This window comes from Drosophila obscura, unplaced genomic scaffold (assembly GCF_018151105.1).
Source record: "Drosophila obscura isolate BZ-5 IFL unplaced genomic scaffold, ASM1815110v1 contig_37, whole genome shotgun sequence".
Classification (NCBI taxonomy): domain Eukaryota; kingdom Metazoa; phylum Arthropoda; class Insecta; order Diptera; family Drosophilidae; genus Drosophila; species Drosophila obscura.
The window spans coordinates 332,600-354,343 of NW_024542825.1; the positions used below are offsets into that span (position 1 = coordinate 332,600).

Sequence of the window (21,744 nt, forward strand, 5' to 3'; positions counted from 1 at the left end):
TATTCTATATTTATAAAATAAATTCGTTTTTGTTTGTGCCGCTCCAAATGCATTTGCATTCAATCAGCATAATGCTAAAAGCACTCGGAGGGGATTTTTGATATCCCATCTATCTGCATTTAGAGCCCATCCATAACCCATACGAGTATTTTCATTTTGTATTTGGCGTGATTTGAAGCGTGTGTGGATCTGCTGCTGCTGCTGACTTTTATATCTACGGGAAAACTGAATTCAAATGCCAAAACACTTCACACACAAGCCACCACCACTTGTCACCCTATATATGTATGTATATAACACCTGAATCATCTGCCTGCCACCATATCCTGTCCTGTCCTTCTATTCTATACAATACCTCTCTGACACTTCTTCTTCCATGCACACACACTTTCGCGCTGATTTGGAGGCAACACTTTATGCACTTTGACTTGTGCCTCGCCTCGCCACGCCACGCCTCTCTGACAATTGCAACTTTTGCATAAATACATTTTCCTGCATTTTCCACAAATCCAGTCACCTCTAGCCTCACCCTCATCCCACCACCCCTTTCAAGTCAAGTGGAAGTGGAAAGTCTGGCACAATAAAATACTTTTCAGATTCGTTTTCCTGATGCACACAGCACAGAATTTATCTCCGTTGCCGCAGAGTTTTGTTTGGTTTTTAGCCAAATGCATTTGCAGCTAAGCTTTTCCCACTGATTTCTGTCTCTGTGCCGGTGCTGTTTTCCCCAACACCCTTTTACCCCTCCTAACCGCAACCAACTCAAACAGTTTTCGCTTGGAAAACTCAATTAACGCTTATTTTTTTTTTGCTGCTGCTGCTTTTATACCCCGGTAATTGTGGAGTGTTTTTGGGGTGGATTGGTCGATATCGGGGATGAACATATGTACGCCTATGAGGAATTCTTTAATGTAGATAATACATAGATCTCGTAGGTGAATTTTTATTTTAAAGTATATTCAGATTTTTTTTTTATTCTGTATTTTATTATTCAATATTTTCTGAAAAAGCCGGTAGACTGAACTATTTTAAAGTATTTTTTGCATGCTTTTTTCTCAAGATTAAATATTTTCAGTACAGACTTTTCATAAATCACTAAAAAAATCTAAGAATAGAAAAAATAAAGGGTAGAGTTTCTCTCGTAGCACTTAGGGGGGGACACTCCTCCCAATATTTTGATTTTCTTTTCAAGCGAGTGTTTCGTAGCGTGGGGCAGGGTGGGGGGGACTTTTGGACTAAAACATCAAGAACCGGAGCACAGCAGCAGCACAAAATAGGACACGGTCGTTTGAGCTTTATACCAACGTTCGTTCGTTCGTTCGTTCGTTCGGTGGTCAGTGGTCGGTCGCTTGTTGTTATGTTTCATTGCCTAATAAACATTTAATGGGTTGAAAGCGGTTGGGTGGGATAGTAGGGGGGGCTCCTGGCCAAAACAGAAAAGACAGACAACCTACAGCCAAATTGGTAAATTGTTTGAAAAGATGCATTACACTGGCCTCCTCCTCCTCCTCCTACCAGCCTCTCCCTTTTAACCATCCACCACTCGACCAACAGGACACCCTTCCACTTTCCACAGCACACAAACCCATTTTCCCTTTGCCATGTAATTAACAAGCTGCAAAACGGCTCCAATGGGCTGGCAATGAGTTTTTCCAACAAGCTTTTTTATTTTCCCTTTTTATTTTATTTTCGGGGTGGGAAAAGAGTTGATTAACTATTGAATGGAGGATGAATCGGGTCGGTATTCATAAATTACATGCAAACCTCGGCTGAGAGCCAAACACAAAGTAAAGTTTTCGAGTGTAAAACTTTTTTTTGTGGGTCAATGTTCAATTAATATTAAATAATTTAAATGCTTAATGTAAGAAATGTGTTCACATTAAAACAGTTTTAAACCAATTAAGCTCACTGTAATGCAGTGCATTAAATGCACTTGTAATTCCCATTTAATGCGCTGCTACATCTAATACACATTTTTTGTTTTATAATTTTACAGGCAAAATCCTGAAAAGCCATTTTGATGATTGGGTAAGTCGAATTGAAATTAGCTTTTAGCAGCATATATTTTATAGATTTTCCTACTCTTTGATTAGTTTTCTTAAGGCCCTTTAATTTGTTTGTAGTTTTTGAAACAAATTTGAAATATATTCTGATGATACAATGTGAATTTTTAGCTGTAGAGTATCTGACTTTCATTGTGTAGAGTACACACTGTAGAGTACAGCGTATCGCTATACAAGTCGCTTAATGTTGACTCCTGGCCGCAGTCTCTTTTTACCATTACACACCCGCATGTACCCTTTGTCCAACTCTACCTTTACCTTGGCTCTTCGTACAGTGCTGGTTTTACCTTTCCTCTTCATTGTCAGCTTCCTTTTAACCCTTACACTTCGCGTTACCACCTTCTGTTCACCTCATCGTCAGCTGATAGTCGGGATGGCTTTTGTTGGCTCATAAAACATGCCGCAGCAAGGTGTCTGCCTGTGTCTGCGATGCCTGTCTTTTGCCCTGATCCTCTCTGTACACCGTACACCGTACTCCTCCTCATCTCTTGCACTCTGCTTGCCTCTCCTAACTCTGGTCTTTCTCTCTCTCTCTCTCTCTCTCTCTCTCTCTGTCTTTCTGTCTCACTTGCTCTTGCTGCCTTTTACGTGGGTCCGCTCTTGTATTTATGCCTATGAATATTTCATTTAATTGAAGCGCATTCATTACCAACCACACAACAGCCTCCACCACGCTGCCATGCCATGCCATGCCCCCCCCCCCATCCTTTGGAGGAAGAATCTCCGGCATGGATCCCCCTTCCCTGCCCCCGAAACAGCCGCACTTTTGGCGTTGTAATTAAAATAAATTTATTACGTAAAATGTTTTGCCAAAAAATTTGTCGAAAGCTGTGGCCAGGGCGCCCCATGGCGGCGTAATAAATAATGCTGTGAAGGTGTGTACTACGTGAGTATCTGTGTGTCTGCGTGTGTGTTTCAGTGTCTGTGTTTTTCCTCTGCCTCCCCTGAATGTATGTTTAATGATCTGTGTACATTGTAGTCCTGTGTGTGCGTGTGTGTGTGTGTGTGTGTGTGTTTTCCCTACTTCCCTACGGAAATTGATGCGGTTAATATGCTTCCAATTGTTAATTTTTGCATTTCGTTTGCCCAAAAAAAAAATCAGTGGAGGGGAGCAACAAAACAAACACAAAAACCGAGTGGAAAAACGCTGGGAAATCTAATCAACGGGAATAACACGACCAACAAATTTAATGGATAACCAAACAATATTTATGATTACTCGCATTTGTGGATTTTCAATTCTGTTGGAGAAAAAAAAACGAACTAAAATTAAATTAAAAAGATTTATGACTGTGGAAGTGTTTGATTTATTTTTCGGGATTAATTTTGGTGGAAATTTATAGTTGAAAATTTTTAAATTCGATTATTTGGGCTTAAGTATTTTTGTTATTCAGTTTATTCTGAAATAATCGGCACCCTAAATTGGTGTACAGTATTTTTTATTTTTCAGCATATTTAAAAAGTTACTCTGAATTAATCGTTAGAAATTTCTTATCACAAATTCCGTTAACGTTGCGTTAGAAAATTTCCAGAAATTCGTCAAATTTTCACAAGAAGTGCCCAGAAAATGATTTCAAGAACTGCAATGCAATGCAATGCCAATGCCAATGGCACTCGGGACTCTGTTGCAATTCAGTCCAGCGAATAGAGTGAAAGAACGCGCTTCCTGATTTGTATTGGTCCTCCATTTGTCCGTTGGATTTGGGGTTTTTGTCTGTGGGCAAACACACACCTCCACCCCACCAACCACCCGCAAATCGGCAATTGAATTGCGAAAATCGTAGAAAAGTCAAAAGCATTGCATACTGTACTTTTGGCGAGTAGCAATTTTTGGGGCATGGCATGGAACACACAACAGCGGAAAATACTTTCGTGCAGCTTGCTTTTCCATTTCTATCTACGTTTGCTTCCTATGGTCATCAAAGTCAAATAGAGTCAGAGAGATGCACAGAGATAGATAGATAGAGAGAGAGAGAGGGTTAACAAGATTCGTCGGTTGTTGTTGCTGTTCCTTGTTTTTATTGCTTTAAACTGGCCCTCGAATGGGGGCCACTCCTCCACTGCACTCCACTCCACTTACTGTAGAAGTGGGAAGGTACTGGCTGAAGAGGTTCAAGCAGGAGAGGCCATCGTCAGAGAGGCAGGCGAAAAAGCAAAGATGGTAACAGCATAAAAGCAAACTGAAGCCAGGCATCTCCTCTCCGTAGTCGTCTTCATCTAAAGGCATCAACTGACACTCTCTGTCTGTCCTTCGCATCCTTTCCTCTTTCCTTTTTTTTTCTATCGGTGTTTTTTTGCTTGCATTTTTTCTGCACTTTCAATCGAAGGGGTATTCAAATTTTGGAATTTTGTTTGTTTTGGAGAGTGGAAGGAATTTTCTAACGTGAGAATAGGGCTGTATCTTGACAGGGTAGATTATGTGGGCCTGTATTTGGGTCTTCAATTCGATTATTTATCGATAAATGCGTTTCAAAGTGGATCAAAAAGTGAAACTTTCGATATATTATCGATTACTCAGATTTCCCATCGATTAACATTAATTGTCTTTTACTGCTGTTTTTATTTATCGAATATTTATCGATACATAATTTTTAACATAGTTTTTTTTAATGTTTTTATCGCTTGCTGTATTTCTCTTTCAGGGTATTTACAACATTCACTCAACTCTATGCCTCTTCCCCCTTTTGCTTTGTTTTTCCTTGTCTTGAGTTGGCATATTTTCATAGTCCCGCAGTCCGGCCTGGCCTGGCCTACTGTCTTTTTGGTCTTCCTTTTGGTTCGTTGCTTTGTGGCCAAAAATGCGGCACACGACTGCTGCAGCAGAGGCTACAGAGACAAAGAGTCCTCCGGTTGCGAATCTTTGGCCATGGCTTTTGTTTTAATTGAAATGTTTTTTGCTGCTCCATGCAGTTCTTGCAGCTGGTCCTGCAGCAGCAGCGGCAGCTTCTCCTTTAAGCCGATTAGAAGCAGTTCATAATGTAAACGGCTAAATATGAAAGAGCTGTCGTCCACCCCGCTGTCGTCCGCTCAATGGTTGGGAAAACAATTGTTTTGGGGTCCATCCTGTGGAGAGACGAGACCACCGCAGTGGTTAGTTCCCCCTTTCTCTTTCTCTCTCCTTGGCTGACTGTCTAATTGAAGGAGCATTTAGAAGATACCACGGATACAGAACCAGATACGAATGTGAAAGGAAGCAAATCTTATGCATAACTAGAAAAAATCACGCAGACGGCCCCTTGCCACTTGCCCCATGACCCATGACCCGTGCAGTATGTGGCGCATACTGAAACAAACCGCAAACTAGATGGAGCAAAATGCAGTGGCAGTGGCAGTAAAAGCAGTAAGCATTCGCATTTGGTATCCTTTTTATGCATTCCATGTGGCATTTGGCCCCCACACAGGACAATGGGGAGAACCAATCAATTGCTGAGGTAAAACCAGGAGGGCTTTGATGTTCGTTCTCTGTGGTTTGCAGCATCGCAATGAATAGTTGATGGAAATTACAGAGCCGTCGAACAGAAATGAATCTCATGACATAGATTCGATATTTTAATGATATTAATGGAAGATTTAAGAGAGTAGATTTTACAGAAGAACAAGAATTACCGATTTAAATTATATTTATATTAAAGTTTATTTTTATATTTAATATTTTTTATATTTAATATTTTTTATATTTAATATTTTTTATATTTAATATTTTTTATATTTAATATTTTTTATATTTTATATTTTTTATATTTTATATTTTTTATATATTTTATTTTTATATTTTTTCTATTATATATTTTACTATCGATAGATGGAATTGTAATCATCCGAAAATACACCCACAAAGAACGTTACATTTTTCTTCACTTATAAGTTTTTTACACTTTATTTACAAACTCCCCACCACAGCAGCAGTGCACTGTCTGCCTCTCCACTGTCTCCACTTCAATCTCCCATGGTACTAGAGTACTGCCTTTCTCTCAGTCTCTATGCATATGTATGTGTGTTTATATTTGTATCTCTGTATTGTGTGCGTGTGTGCATGTGTTCGGTTTCTCTTCAGTGATTCACTTCACTTACAGCTGCCAGCGTTGTTTGATTTTGTAAAATATTTTCTGGTCTTGCATTTTACATTTTTAATAGCGCTCGCACTCGCACTTGCACCAACTCTACCTATACTATATCCTGCTTTCTCCCTCCTTGCTCTATATTGCATATATTTCTCTCCCTCTCGCTTGGATTTTCGCCAGTTTGTTTTTGGAATTTTTCCAGTATTTTTACTCCTATTTCGTTGGTGTTTTTCGTTGAAGAGGAGAGAGAAGAAGAGGAGCCTGCGATAGTTGTCGCTGCAAGCGATTTGTTGTTTTTGATAGATGCGAAGAGAAGGCGCATACCCTGGAATAGGAGGTGGTGTGGTGGTGGTAACGGGTTGTGTCCTAGAGCTGACTATTTTATGTGCATTTATCCTGCTGGTGTTCCTGCTGGTGCTGCTGCTGTTGTACTGCTGCATAAAAGGATATACAGATGCAAATTCTATATGTGGATTGGGTCTGGAGTGGAGTGGAGGGTGGGGGTATGCTTGGCATGGCGTGTCCTTGCCTGCCATTGTCCTGACAGTGAGGAAATTCTATTTTATTTATCTGGCAAGGCATCAGCTTGGAGCAGCAGCAGCAGCAGGCAGCATCCAGCAGGCAGCACCAGCAAAACTCTTATCCAAACATTTCCCCAACACTTAAGTGCATAATCAATCAAACTGATTTCTTAGTCTGCTCAACCGATTTGGATAAGGATTGAGGATTGCAGCTTGGGATTCGGCCAAAAGAAGGATTATTGCTAAGAAAAACGGTCAGTAGTTGCAAGCGGATGACATATATATCGATTTCTTTGTGCTGTTTGAGCTCAAGTTTGATAAGAAATATAACATTTTGAGCTTTTCCATATTTTGGAAGTATTTGATTTTTTGAGATTAAATTAATTAAATAATTGAAATTTTTCCTTCGTTATATACAATATTTACGATTTAAATTTTCGGTTTTTCATCCTTATTATCGATTATTTTCGATATCGATAGATTCCCCTTTTTTTCGATATATGTAAGTCGATACTTTCCTTGCAAAATATCAAAGTTAGTGCATGTCTCGCGCTAAATATATATTTTCCATAAAAAAAAAATAATTATTTATTTGTGTCGATTTTTATCGATATAACGATAAGTTTTTAGTCTAAAAATACACAATAAGTCGAAATACATCGAAATGACTGAACACTCACCTAATTGCTGCTGTTGCGGCTTCTGTTGCTGCTGCTGCTGCTGGTGCTGTAGATCCTTGCGCAACGGTGGCAGAGGTGGCTGTTTTCCCGACTTCCTCAGTGTGCCATACCGCTGGGCCGCCTGCAGCATTTCGTGCGGTGCCAGGGGCTGCGTTCCCGATGCACCTGCTACACCAACCGACTGTCCGAAATTCTGTTGACTCAGCGAACTGGTGACGGTCTGAATGTGCGGCGGATAGCCGCTGTAATCCACCAAACCGCTGAACGCCGATGGCGGTCGTTCCACATAGATTTGCTGGGATTGGGCCGCAGCCAATTGGAGCCGCCACAGAGCCTCCTGCGACAGATCCCTGGCATTACTGTAGTTATTCTCATTCGAATTGTTGCTCGACCCTGGAACAATTAGCAACATTTTTGGGTCTTAATTAGGGCTGTCGCTGGCCAGGAGGAATTTACGTATATGTATATTTATGTAGTTGTGCATCGACAAAAAGGTGCCAGAACGAGGTGCTTGCTGCTGGGTGCGTGTTAAAGTGCTTCGGCAGTGGAGAGGAAACTTGAAAGTCACATGGGTTAATTGGAAAACACACACACACTAAAACACGGAACCCCTCCTCCATAGATGTATTAAGCCAAGTCATTCTCATCAGAAACATACACTCTGATGGGTTTTTTTTTGCTACCATTTTGCTTGCATAATTAAGGACAGGCTTAAAGATTTAATCCAAGAAAGGAAAGGGAACTAGGAACTAGCGCAGGAATGGAAGAAAAACCGAGGGCAGCCCCCTCGAAAAATCATGCTTAAACATTTAACACGCTCTCTACGTACTCTCTACGCCCCTTTCTTCCATCGTTTTAAATTTTTATTTTTATTTATTTTTTTTTATTTCAATTCACGCAGAACGCAACCGAAAAGCAGCCAGTATGAACGAGAGAGCAATAAACAAAAATAGATAATTGCCGACAGATCAGCCGAGTGCAGCAACCAAAGCAAAATACTAAAATCATTTTGCAGTCTTCGTCTCTTCGCCTTGAACAAAAAGCGACAACCAACACTTTTCGCGCTTCCACATCTGTAAGGATGCTATTTAACAGTTGCTCAATTCTTGTACCTGCATGTACCTACATGTGCACGCACACACACACAAGTACAAAATCTACCTGAGTACTAGCAAACAAATTTTAACAAATTTTCTGCTCTTGTAAATGTATTTTTTTATTATTTTAAAATTTTGTCTTATGGTCTCTCAAGTCTCTCAAAATCGACTAGCGATTTTTGTGTTTGGATTTGATCACAAAAACAAATCAATTTAGCCAGGGAGCAGTACGTGAAATTGATGTTTATAGATGAAATTTGGAAACAGCTGAATAATATCGAATGGGATAATGTGTAGTGTCGGAACTAGTTGTGCTTCCGCGATTCCGATCTTGGCGAGCGCCGAAGATCCCACTATAGAACAAGATTAATGAATTTAGCGCAATGGATTTGCTCACAATCCTCCTGTGTCTGTGTTGTGACTCCTGTTTACGCTTCGACGCGGCATGCTCTGGGTCCCATTTATGTTCCTAAATCTTTGAGGATTTATGCACCATAATTTGGTTTGAAATTATCTGCAGGCGGCAATACTTAGAGTATCCTGTAGGAGGAGTAGCACCGTTACCACTCCCAGTCTTTTGCATATCAAATATTGGATTGGTCGGTGCTTTACGGTGCACACGGCCTGCAGTGACTTCTCTTTTTGGGCATCTTTGATTTTTAATTAGGCTTTTTGAAATTATATACATATGTCTAAAAAGGTTTTCCGAAATTTCGTTGTACTAAATTTTAATTTTGATAATTTTGAATTTTTCTTCTTCGAATTTTTACAGACTGAAAGGACAGAAAATACTCAATCAATGAAATGAAAAGAAAGTGAAGCCAATAAATAAATAATAGACAGTCTGCAATAAAAGATAACGGAAAATGATAAAAATAAATAAATAAAATAATAAATAAAAATTCATGAATATTCAAGAGAAGAGTGGATATTTGATAGCCAAAAGACTTTCATTGAGCGTCAAGTACTCCCTAGCCTAGTCTGGTTGTGCAGCATTTTCAAATTTGTCGCTGCCCATAGAATTTTCATCAACATTCACCACAAATTCCACCATAAATTCGTTTACAACTTTAGTATCTTCCCCCACCCTCCCGCCCCACACCATTTAAAAAACATTTGTGTGCAACAATTAGTGACAAAAAACATCAACAAGAGAGTAGAGTGGTGGTGCATGGTGCAGATGCAGATATAAAAAAAAAAAAAAAACGAAAAAAAAAATGAAACATTTTGGCTTGGGTGCTCGTAATTTTGTGAAGAGGTGCAACAGCAACAATTTTTGGGTGGGTGGTGTGTACACTGTACACTGTATACAGTCGGCTGGCATAGTATGCTGTGGTGCAAAAGTTTAAGTGTCTCTTTCACCGCCTCCTGCTCCGCCGCACTGTGGGGGGAGACTCCAACGTTGATGGCGTTGGGTGAGGGTGGGGGGTGGGTTACCTGTGATGGCCAGCGTTGTAGTTGTTGTTGCGGTTTTGGCATTACGTGATGTTGTTGTAATGGTGGTTGCCAGAGCTGTGGTTGTTGCCGCCGTGGCTGCGGTCAGCATAGCCGCCGCCCTCTCCCTCTCTATTCCCAGATGGTTCTTCCGCTTTAAGGTTGAGTTTGAGGTGTTGGCATTGGAGTTGTGGGGGGCTGTGAGTGGGGGGCTGTGAGTGTGAGTGTGAGGAGGGTTCTTGGTGGTGAGAGGGTTCTTGGTGGTGTTGTTGGAGATGGTGTTGGTGATGTTGCTGATGGTGGTGGGTTGCTTCGTTAGATTGGCGCGTGCTGAATTTTGTTGTAGTTTCTGCTGCTGTTGCTTTTGGTTGCTGTTGTTGTTGCCGCTGGCTACTGGTGTCGCCTCAAGTGGTCCTGCTTTGGTTGCAACCACACACACACACACACACACCGACACCGAACCACCAACGATGTGGAAGTGTTTTGTGACCCAAATGTGTGAGTGTGTGGGTTTAAGAGTGTATGTGTGGGTGTGTGTGTGTGTGTGGTGGGATTGTGTGTTAGGACAAGTGTGAGAGGTGGGGGGGGGATAGAGAAATAGTAATTAAGTTGACGCTTGGCAGAGACGAAAAAGAGCAAAAGGAGTTGCAGCAACAAAGGCGAGCACCGGCGACCAGCACAATTAAAATTCGCTCTTTTAGTCGCTTACGAAACGGAGAGGAGAAAAGAGTAAGGGATAAGGGGCTGCCTGCCCCACCATTTAACTTTCAACATGTTGCAGAAATGAGAATGCTCGTTCGGTCACCCTTCCAATTTCTATTTCGGTTTTCAGGTGTTTCAAAGACCAACATCAAAATTTTCTACACTCTGAAAGGTAGGGCATGGTCACACCTCTTGCATTTGTTGGTATTTTTGTTTTAGCGCCTTAATTATTATTATTTAATTTGATTTAGATTTTTTAAAATTTGTTTTAGTTTTTTTATATTTGATTTATTTTTTTTAATTTGATTTAGTTTTTTTTTTAATTTTTGTTTGTTTAAATGTGATGTAGTGTGGGCCCTCCTTCATCGTTTTTAACTTTTTTGTTGGATTTATTTTAGTTTTTGACATTTTCTGTAGTTTTTTTTAAATATTATTTAATATTATTTGTAGTATTTTCTGTAGTATTTTTTTATATTTGGTATTTTCTTAAATCAATTTCCAATGTTTTTTTTTAATACTGTTTTTATAATTTTTTTTGTAATGTTTTCGATTGCTTTTTATATATTTTTTTTCATGCAAAAGATATATGTATATTGCACCCGTTTATGAACTTTTCACAATTTTAGGAGTTTTTTTTTACCCAATAAGCGCCAGTGAAAACCCTATCGTGTAACAACAGCTTCTCAGTTCAGTTCAGTTTCAGTGAAGGGATGGCGTCACGTAAATTTTCCTCGTATTTGGTCACCCCTCGCATTTGGGTTGCTACCCGGGGTACATGTTGCTTTTCATTTAGGTGTGAAGTGCTCATTCTTTGTGTATTTTTCTGTGACAACTCTGATGAAAACTCAGGTGAAAGCGGCAGAGGGTGGTTGGGGTCGGTTGCTATTTGGGGTCGTGGTTTCCTTTTCATGGTCTCGTTTTTGGGTCTGGGGTTCAGTTCTCTCCTGCATAATCGGATTAAAGTATAAGTGCTCTCTGACTTCTTTAAGCTGTCGTGGGAGTTCCTGAACGAAGTTTATTTTGGGCAACAAAAAGTTAATATTTCAATTGCTTTCCAGCTTGTTTAATTGCTCAAATCATATTTAATGTGGAGTGTCCTTAAGTCAGAATTACGCAGAGAATTTTAATGCATTAAGAAAGATTTATATTTGCTTACAAAAATCCTCTCCCTTGATTAATCAACCATAATAAAATAAAATCTAAACCGAAAGGCACAAAAAAAAGGACAAATTCCACACTTCAAAAAAACCAATCAAAAACGATTCTGTGCGCAATTTGATTTGTTGGCTATGATACAGACATATATATATATATATATATATGTATATAAAACAGCTCTCTGGCATGTCATGGGCACTTGAGTCGACTTAAAACCAATTAAGAGCGCAAAAAATAATAAAAGAAATCCCCTCTCTCACCCCCGCCCCCGGCCCCGACCGGAACAAAGCCAGGCAAAGGATAACGGTTTAATTCTCACTTAATTGGAATTACGACTCGACGTCTACTTTTCGGTCCGTGTCCCCGTGTCCCCTCCAGCATGAAGCATGATTGGTGGTGTGGTGTGGTGTGGTGGTGGTGTCATTCCATGGGTTGCCAAGGCGAGCGAGCTGCTTATGCCGGACACTCGGACACCAAACACTCGAGAGGGGAACAGAACAGAACCGAACAGAACAGATTTCCAGCGAGTGCCAGCGAGAGCGTTGCATTTGCATGAGTAGCCGGGTAAGTGTGGAGTAGCATGAGGATGAGGAGCAGGAGCTGCGCTGCGCTGCCTGCGCTGCCTGCCTGTTTGCCGCCTCTAGATTGACATGAAATGCAATTACGGCCAAAAACTCTCTCTGGCACAAGAGACGTGAATCAGGAGGGGTAGGGGACAGTGCAGGGGGGGACAGCATCGAAATGGCGGCCATAAATCTGCACCGAAAAATGTGTCGCTTAATCAAGACACACACGCACACACACACATACACATACGCTACGCGCTGCCTCATGGCACTTGCCACAGCCCGATGCCCCAAGCCTCACTCCCCCCCACTGGAGCCATGGCTCTTCATAAGTTGTCGCCGGGGTTTGCCCCAAAAATGAACGAAATACTCAATACACCCAAGGAAAAATGCTGGTATGGAAATGCATGCCATGGAAAATGGAAAATGCTGCTTTTAATGAGCAGAGAAAATTCGTAGATTTTTCTACTTAATTTAGGAAATTATTTGGGAATAACTAACATTTTTCATTGGCTGTATTGATATTATCTTGTGCCAAATTCCCAAAAAAAAAATATTGGGTTTGAGGAAATGTTTTAAGGGACATATAAAAGCCGTATTATCCACGCAAATAATTCCAGATAGGACTGAAATTTCTCTTTGGCTGTAAGCCAGCCTTACGAGCTACGCCCTAAGGTAAATGTTGGCAAGGGAAAATATATGCCCCAGATAATGCAAGATGCATCTCCTTCCCAATTTATCTTCTTAATTTATGTGCTAACATTTTGGCTTGGCTGTACTTACACTCGCCTGCACCATGTCCTCCTGCTGCCGCTGCTGCTGCTGCTGCTGCGGACGGCATCACTTGATAGCTGTCGCCATCCACACCAATGGCACTTGTCACATGATAGCCATAGCCATTCGAGTGCTGGCTGCCACCGCCGCCGCCACCGCCGCCACCGTAGAGCCCCAAAATGGCTTTGGCCGATGCTGCCGCCTGTGGCTGATGGTACATTCCTCCGCTGTGTAGAGCTTCGTTCTGCTGCTGCTGCTGCTGCTGTTGCATATTCAGCTGCTCGTCAGGATCGTGCAGGGCCGTAAGGGTCAGCTCCATGCCACCGCTGCCGTCTTGCTTGCTGTCCAAAGTGCCACTGGGATAATACGGCGGTGGTGGCGGCAGATTCGGTGGCTGTTGCTGCTGTTGGGATTGCTGCGGGTCAGAAGCGGATGTTGGGGTATCGTCCAGGTCATACTCCTTGGCCCCGGGCCCCGTTGTCGTCGTCGTCGTTGTTGTTGTGGTTGTCGTTGTGGCAGTGCCACCGGCTGCTTGCTTTTTGGCGGCATGCGTACGCCGACAGCGACAAAAGGCATAAAGCAAAGCCAAAAACACCAGAAAGGATAACGAAGCAATAACGATGGCCACCAGCGCCGAGGTGGTGATGGACGAATTGTTGGGTATGTAGGATTTTCCAACTGTTGAGGTGTGGGAGAAATCAGCCAAAAATAAGTGGAAAATTTGCCAAAAATTAGCCAAAAATTAGTCCAAAATTAGTCCAAAATTAGACGAAAATTAGTCCAAAATTAGTCGAAAATTAGTCGAAAATAAGTCGAAAATTAGTACAAAATTAGTCAAAAATTAGTCCAAAATTAATCGAAAATTATTCAAAAATTAGTCCAAAATTATCCGAAAATTAGTCGAAAATTAGACGAAAATTAGTCGAAAATTAGTACAAAATTATCCGAAAATTAGCCGAAAATTACTGAATTAAAAGGGAGATTTTGCAACTTACTTTCTGCATTCGCATAGGCCCCGCAATGTTCGTGATTGGAGCGCAGGCAGAGCTTTACGCGCACCACGGGTCCGGGTCCTGCTGTCTCTGCCAGTGCCATGGTGCGATCCTCGCCCAAATGTGCCCCATTCCTGCCCGATGACGATGACGAAGACGATGCCGTGGCCGTTGTGTAGTGTGCGGTGCGTGCCATGTGATTGATGACCGCCTCCTTGAATGTCGTCTCACTGCCCGAGGGCAGCAGCGTCAGCGTCTCGACAATCTCCCACATGGGCACCGTGGCGTCGCGCGTCACCAGCGACTCGACGACAGCAATGAGGGACAGACATGTGGCAGCCACATTGATGCCCAGGACATGCGAATTGGGATCATAGCTGACATGCAGCGGCGGCGGGATCTTGCTGACCTTTGTGGTGGCCAGCACTTCATTGGAGTAGCCCGAGGTGCCCTTGGCATTGAGGGCGTACACCTTGAACATGTAGCTCTGATGCTGATCGAGGGGCGCCAGCTTGCAGGGATTCTCGCGGAAGCAATTGAACTCAATCCACTCGTGGGCGGCCACATTCGCGGCACTGGACGACACCTGATAGCTGGGTATATAGCCATGGCCCGAACAGTCCGCCAGCAGCTGTTCCCTGGGCGTGGCCACGCGGCGATAGCTAACCAAATATTTGGTGCTCATAAAGCCGCCATTGAAGCCGGGCAGCCAGGCGAGTACCGCAAAATTGTGAGCCACTTCCAGCACCTTGAGATTGGTGGGCTTTTCCGGCTGTCCCTTCGGCTGCAGTTTGATGGGCGCTCGAATGCTATCCAACGGATTGACCGCCCTGCAGATGTACTCCCCATAGTCGGAGTGCTGCAGATGTGCAATGCGCAAAATGGAGGTGTAAATGTCATTGTTTTCCATCCGGGTGCTTATCTCGTAATGTCCATCCGAGGACATGGTCAGGGGCGAGGGATTGTTGCCGAATTGCCATTGAAATTCGGGCTTGGGATAGGCCTGGACGCGACACACCACCTCGGCGGACTCGCGCATATCGTAGGCCACCTTATTATACTGATGGATGACGATCGGTTCGTGCTCGATCCGCAGATGCATCGACGAGTTGGCCGAGTTCACATCGTTCTCGTACAGGCACGTGTACAGGCCCCGATCGCTGGGCAACAGTTGATTCCCATTGGGTCGGGCCTTGCCCCGGAAACGCAGGATGGTCTGGACGGCCACCACGCCGCCGCCAGCGTCTGTGGGCGTCGTCCTGATGTCGAACATCTTGCGGGTGGGCAGAATTTCGGTGCCATCCTTGATCCAGCGGATCTGTGGCGTCGGTTTGCCCTTGGCACTGCACGTCACCGCATAGTCCACATCGCCGACGCGGCGCGTCATGTGCTGCTGCAGCTTGGCCAGGAACTGCGGCGGCTGATGCACCTCCAGTATGATGGTGGCAATCTTGCCAATGCCCAGCTCATTGACCGCATGGCAATGGTACTTGCCCTCGTTGCCCAGATGCGCTTTGGGTATGGAGAACTGTGGTCCCTGGGCGAGTATCTTCTGGGTGTTGCCCACATCGCCGTCCATGTCGCGGAACCAGCGATACTGCGGCACCGGCCAGCCGGGCGGACTGGCCGAACAGGTGAGCGTCACACCATTGCCCACATGCACCACCGGCTTGTTGGGCGTAATGTACGCCTGGCCGGGACGATGGCGGACCAGCAGCGCCACCGTAGAGTTGCCCACACCCTCGACACGCTTCGTGTTGAACGGCTGCATGATGTTCACCGAGCGGCAGATGTAGTTGCCCGCATGCTCCGCCCGCACCGCGACGAGGGTGAGCAGCTCGCCCGTATAACGGAAATCGGGTGCACCCTCCTTCAGCCATTCGATGGTAATCGGCGACGGATTGGCGGTCACATTGCAGCGCACCAGCACGGTCTCGCCCTCCTCGGCCTCGTGCGTCTTCGATTCGATGACAACAATTGGCGGATAGAGCACATCGAGAACGATGTCCTTCTCGCCGGTCTTGCCCAGGCCATTGTCCGCACTGCAGGTGTACTTGCCGGCATGATGGCGATTCACACGATAGATCGTATGCACGGGCGTGGCACTCACATACTGGCCGTTGCGTGACCAACGCACATTGCTGACCATCGGCTTGGCGTCCACACGGCACTCCAGCTTGGCAACATGATCGCGTTCAATGCGCATGGGGTTCTGTGGGCCCACCTCCACTCGAGGGTAATCTGTGGGAAAACAAAAAGAATGGTGGGGGTTTTAGCATACAAAATAGTCAATTATTGCTACGGCTACGGTCTATGGGCTACTGGCCACTGGCTACTGGCTAGTGGTTTCTGGTTCGTTTGAGCCATTAACTTGCCAATAACCGTTTTCAATTACACGACAAGCGTCCCAAACAACAACCCAAACAACCCAACAACAGCAGCAGTCAAAGGACCTACAAGTACAAGTACTTTAGCCATAAAGGACGCTTTCCTAGCTAACGCTTGACGCTTGACGTTGACGAGGAGGAGCGTTCGTTCAAACAGCGTGACCCATCGACATTTTTAAATAATGCCAATTTGTGGGCACAAAAAAAAAAAAAACAAGGAATATTGGCTGAAATGGGAAATGGGTTTTGGTTATTGCTAGAATAACAATTTTTTTTTTTTTCTGGGTTACAGTGGCCAAATTAAGTGGATTTTTAGACAGAAATTTCTAAATATTTTGTTAAAAGAAATGAAATTTAAATTAAATTTGAATTAAATTTAAATCGATAGAACGAAGAATTTTGTAAGTTTTAGTAGTATCGATAATTATCGATAACGTCTAGGGGAATTATTTGATTAAAATTTTATTTATTTTATTTTATTTTGTATGAAAAATACAACAACAGATTGAAGCATTTGTAGGAGTTATAATAATTATCAATAAAGCATAAAGTATATCGTGTATATCGACTCCTCTACCGATGACTCGCACACATTTGTCAACCCATTTTCCCCCCAAAATGTAACTAAACATAGTAGGACCTCCTCCCGCCCAATACGTGGCTGCTCCACTCCACTCCACTCAACTCGGACACATTTCCACACGACTTTTACGCGTTTAGCTGTCCATTGTGCCCAGCGCGCGTTGGTCATTTGGTTTAAGTGCCGTTAGTTTCGTTCCGTATCGCATCGTATCGAATCGTAAAGAGGATGGGGATATATATTTCAGTCCGCCTCCGCCACCGCCCACAACTGCTGCCCATTCAAGCGTGAGGCATAATAGTGGCTAAGTATAATTGTTGCTGTTGCTGTTGTTGTTGCGCCAATTAACTTTCGAACACTTTAGTTTAATCACCGTCTGCCTGCCTGCCCCCTGCTGCAGACTCCTAACATACACCCAAAAAACCCCATGACCCGTACTACCCCAACCATCAACATTCACCCAATTGTTTTTGTTGCTGCTGTGCCCTGGCACTAATTCGTGAAACGGAGTGTAATGTGCCTGCGTCATGGTCTTCTAAGCTCCTGGAGTAGGAAACAGTGCGAGAGAACATACCAAAAAAAAATATTTATAAAAAAAAGGAGAAGGAAAATCACTCTGGATTTTGTAGAGGGAAACTTTAGGATACCCTTAAAAGATGAATCCTTGCAAAAAGGAGTTTGTAATAATATTTTTAAAAATTTGGGAATATATCTGCATAATCTAAATAAAACAAAATATAGCAAAAGCAACACAATTTTGTGAGTCGGAAATCTGTTGTTTGTCTTCTGTGCTCCCGTGAAGAATGTAGAAAAAGCACCTGAGCTACCTGAGCAACAGAGCGAGAGTCAAAATTTGCTGTAGTTCACCCTCTCCCAGTCTCAGCTCTCCCGCTTTATGCACGAGCTTTGATCCTCTCCCACGCAATGCACTCGGCCCGCTGGCATTGCTTTCGACCCATTGCTCGCTCAAACAACAAACACAGAAACAAAGCCCTGGGGTCTATAGAAAAAAAATATATGTATAAATATAAAATATATAAAAATAGAAAATATAAATAGAAAATATATAAAAATAGAAAATATAAAAATAAAATATATAAAAATAAAATATATAAAAATAAAATATATAAATATAAAATATATAAATATAAAATATATAAATTTAAAATATATAAAAATAAAATATATAAGAAAAAAATATATAAAAATAAAATATATAGAAAAAAAATATAAAACATTTATATGAAATTAAATTGGCGACCGAAGAAAATTCCGAATAATTTTATAGACAATATCGTATAAGCTGCCATTAAAAATAACAATACCCTATACGCATAGGGTATACCAAAAAAAAAAAAATCTGCGTTATCCGGGACCCAATTACGCGTCGCCTCAAAACATTAAAGCCTAACTCCTAAATGAGAGGGAAATAAACACACAAACACACACACATACACACACATACGTATATATTTACATGTAAATTGTGTGTGTGTGTGTGTGTGTTTGCTGGTGTGTGTAATTATAAAATAAAATTTAATGAGCAACGCTTGTCAGCAGCGACCAGCAGCAGTGCCCCCAGAGGGGGCAAGAAGAAGAGGAGGCAGAAGGGAAAAAAAAAATCCAGCTTGCATTTCAACACATGCTCCTCCACCCTACCCTACCCTACCCCCTGGCACCCATGGCCATTTTTATGCCCAGCCAGCCATGTAGTTTCACGCTGATGTCGGGGTGTTACCGGCACGCCCATCTACGCCCCCTAACTGCCCCTACTCCCTCATAAAAAAGAAGAAAAAAAACTATAGAGGACCCCGCGCGCTATGGCTGACATTTTCCATGAAGCTATGGTATTTTTTTGCATACAAAAATATGAACAGAAAAATTCAAGAAAAATTGGCAAAAAAAAAAGAAAAATATTTTTATTTCTTGCAGACGGGGAATAAGGATTTAATGAAGGTAGTTGTAAGAAACTTTAAGAAAATAATTACGGTTTGAGAAATTTGGAAGATAAATTTATAGGAAGAAAGAACTTGAAAAATAATAAAAATATATGCAATATAACTTATAGTTTGCAAAAAAATGTGTTAGAATGTATTTTTCATTAAAAATAATTACCCTAAAAATTTATAAAAATTTCTGATCGAGAAGAGTAAATTCCTTCAAAGAAATCTTTCAAGATTCAACTCAATTTTGTCTCTATATTTCTCAAAATAAAATGTGCTTTAATCTGTCTTTTGGCTCTTTGAACAACTGCCCTTCGAGCCCTATTAATGCTAACTTTTCCCAATTTCTCAACTAGCAGTACTCGAACAATTTTATAAAAATCCTATAAAATCTTCAAAATACTTGAGGATATTTGCAATATTTTATTACCTTTTATTTCTTTCAGAGAAAGAGCATAAAAAATTCTTAACTCTTCTCCCTTAAATTCTGGAATTCCCATTTAAATAATTTTTTTTTTTAGCGTACAACTTTTTTAAATGAGTTGCTGCTGCTGCCTGCCTGCCTGCTGCCAGCCTGCCCCATGGGCTGGACCTTGTTCACATATATGCTGCCACGCCTACACTGCCTTCCTTCGCGCAGAGCCTTGCACATTGTGATTTTATGACCGGGGTCCCTACATTAGTGCCATGAAATATGCGTTGCAACCTGCACCTGGAACGGACCACCCCACGCCATACTGCCGCCTGCCCGCCACCAACGAGATTCTGGCTTCCGGCTAGGCATTCGCGTTAAATAAAAATGAAACGTTGCGCATACGCCCGGCTGTACGCCGTACGCCGTACGCCGTACGCGTGGCCGTAACTTATGCCCGTTGGCCATTTTGTGCAGTGAAATTTAATTATTTAACCCGGAACTGGGACGCCGAACTGTGTTGTTCTTGTTCCTGTTGCTGGTTTTCGGTGCCACAGCACAGCGCAGCGACCGGCGGGGGGGGCAGCAGCAGCAACTGCAGCAGCAGCAGCAGCAGCAGCAACTGCAGCAACAGCAGCAGCAGGAAGTATCACACACACCTTCGCCGGAGTTATTTTAATGAGTCGCGCGGAGTTTGTTGTGTTTGTGACTTTAAGGCTCGTCTCACTGGCGATGAATCTCTGGCAGTGACTGCTGCTGCGTTGGACTACAGTTGTTGCCTCCTCTCCCTGACTGTTCCCTGACTCCTGCTGCTACATCCTCTCTCCCTAGACTCCCCTAGACTCGCTGCCTCCCTGGACTCCCTGCCTCCTTGTCTTGTCTCCAAATTGAAAAGTTACAACAAACACTGGAGCGGCAGAGAGAGAGTGGGGGAGAGTTGCATCTGCCACTGCTGTCGCGTACGTGTCACACAGAACACATCACGTGACTTCCGTCGCGCGTGCTGGCAACACCTCGTCGTGTGCTGCTGCTACCGCGTCATACCTCTTGCTCCCACATGCTCCCGCCATGCACCTCATTCCCATGCCTCTCCCTCATTGCTCCACGTGCTCTCCTTGCTCTCCTTGCTGCTGCCTCTTGTGGCTCTACCAATTTGCAGCCACAACAAAAATAAATACCAAAATGCCAGTGGAAATGCGTTTTTTGGGTGGCAGAGTTTCAAATTAAGCAACCAAAATGAATAGAGGAATTTCTCCTGCCTCTGAAGCAAACAAAATGAACAGAGGAATGTTTCTTTTTTGGGTCAAAAAAAAAACGAGAAAAGAACGAAGATGAACTGAAGAATAAATCGTCTACGACGATGGCCTGTATTTAAAGGGGAGCAGAGGCTGCTCGTAAGAAACAAAAAGGGTAGCAGAATATTTATATCTATATTTAGATATTTATATATTTATGTATTTATATTTTTTTATTTATATATTTTTATTTATATATTTTTATTTACTTTATTGATTTTAAATCTTTTGATAAATAATAATTATGAAAAAAAGAACAGCGCAAAAGGGTTAGAAATCCTATTTAAATATAAAAGTACTTGTTACTATAATTTAAATCTAATTGAATTAAAATGCTTAAAAAAGTTATTAATTTTTTGCTTAAAAATCTTTTTCGCATCTTTCGCAGGAATTCCTTTGATGACCAACCCAAGCAAATCTATTAAACAACGCAGCAAAAAAAAAAAACTGTAAGTATATTTTCCAGCACCATTTACATTACGTATCTTTGTGTTTTATATATTTATGTGCTGTACTGTATTGTGTGCCGTAAATGGGGACATAAAATAAATCATCCGATGCCTCATATAACATTACATTACATGCTGCACCACCGCTACCCTGCCTGCCCTCATTCTGCTGCTGCTGCTGCTGCTATTGCTACTGCTGCTTTTTGCGTTGGTGCAAAAACTTTTGTGAAGCAATCAAAGGGGGTTATAAAAACTATAGCATACTTTTTTGGATAACAAAGAGGGTCGCTCTATAGTGGGGTAAGGGACTGGGACTGGGACTGGGAACGACAGTCACTTTATTGTGCACTTGATTGCGCTTTGTGCATTGGTCCATAGGTGTCATATGCTGCTGCTGGATGCTGCAGCTGGATGGTGGGAAATTAATTGAATTGGCTTTCGTATTCGTGCTACACGTCCGTGTCGTGCCGTTCGCTACAAAAACAAAATGGTGCTGAAGAGAATGCACCCTGTCCCGTGTTCCGTGTCCCCTGTCCCGTGTCCCGTGTCCCGTATGTAGGAGTGTCCTTTATAGCACTTGCGGTTGCACCGCACAATGCACTACGATGATGATGAAGTCCCCTACCCCCT

General features: G+C 42.6%; 1 protein-coding gene and 1 long non-coding RNA gene across 4 annotated transcripts in view; one reads left to right on the forward strand and one right to left on the reverse strand.

Moving 5' to 3' along the window:
* The window catches only part of LOC121404722, a 71,766-nt gene that overhangs the window by 10,015 nt on the left and 40,007 nt on the right, over nt 1–21,744 (forward strand). Inside the window, exons 2-3 of the long non-coding RNA XR_005968158.1 lie at nt 1,997–2,028; nt 21,054–21,114. This is a non-coding gene — a long non-coding RNA (uncharacterized LOC121404722). The remainder of the gene's footprint in view (nt 1–1,996; nt 2,029–21,053; nt 21,115–21,744) is intronic.
* The window catches only part of LOC111079865 (hemicentin-1), a 131,606-nt gene that overhangs the window by 3,937 nt on the left and 105,925 nt on the right, over nt 1–21,744 (reverse strand). Inside the window, exons 6-9 of one of the 3 annotated variants that reach the window (XM_022375205.2) lie at nt 14,052–16,289; nt 13,066–13,734; nt 9,860–10,273; nt 7,326–7,718 (exon numbers count right to left, since the gene is read on the reverse strand). In XM_022375205.2, coding sequence (XP_022230897.2) covers nt 7,326–7,718; nt 9,860–10,273; nt 13,066–13,734; nt 14,052–16,289 — 3,714 coding nt within the window. Of the gene's footprint in view, nt 1–7,325; nt 7,719–9,859; nt 10,274–13,065; nt 13,735–14,051; nt 16,290–21,744 lie in introns of those variants that run through there. The other 2 variants (XM_022375191.2, XM_022375198.2) reach the window with 2 other exon arrangements.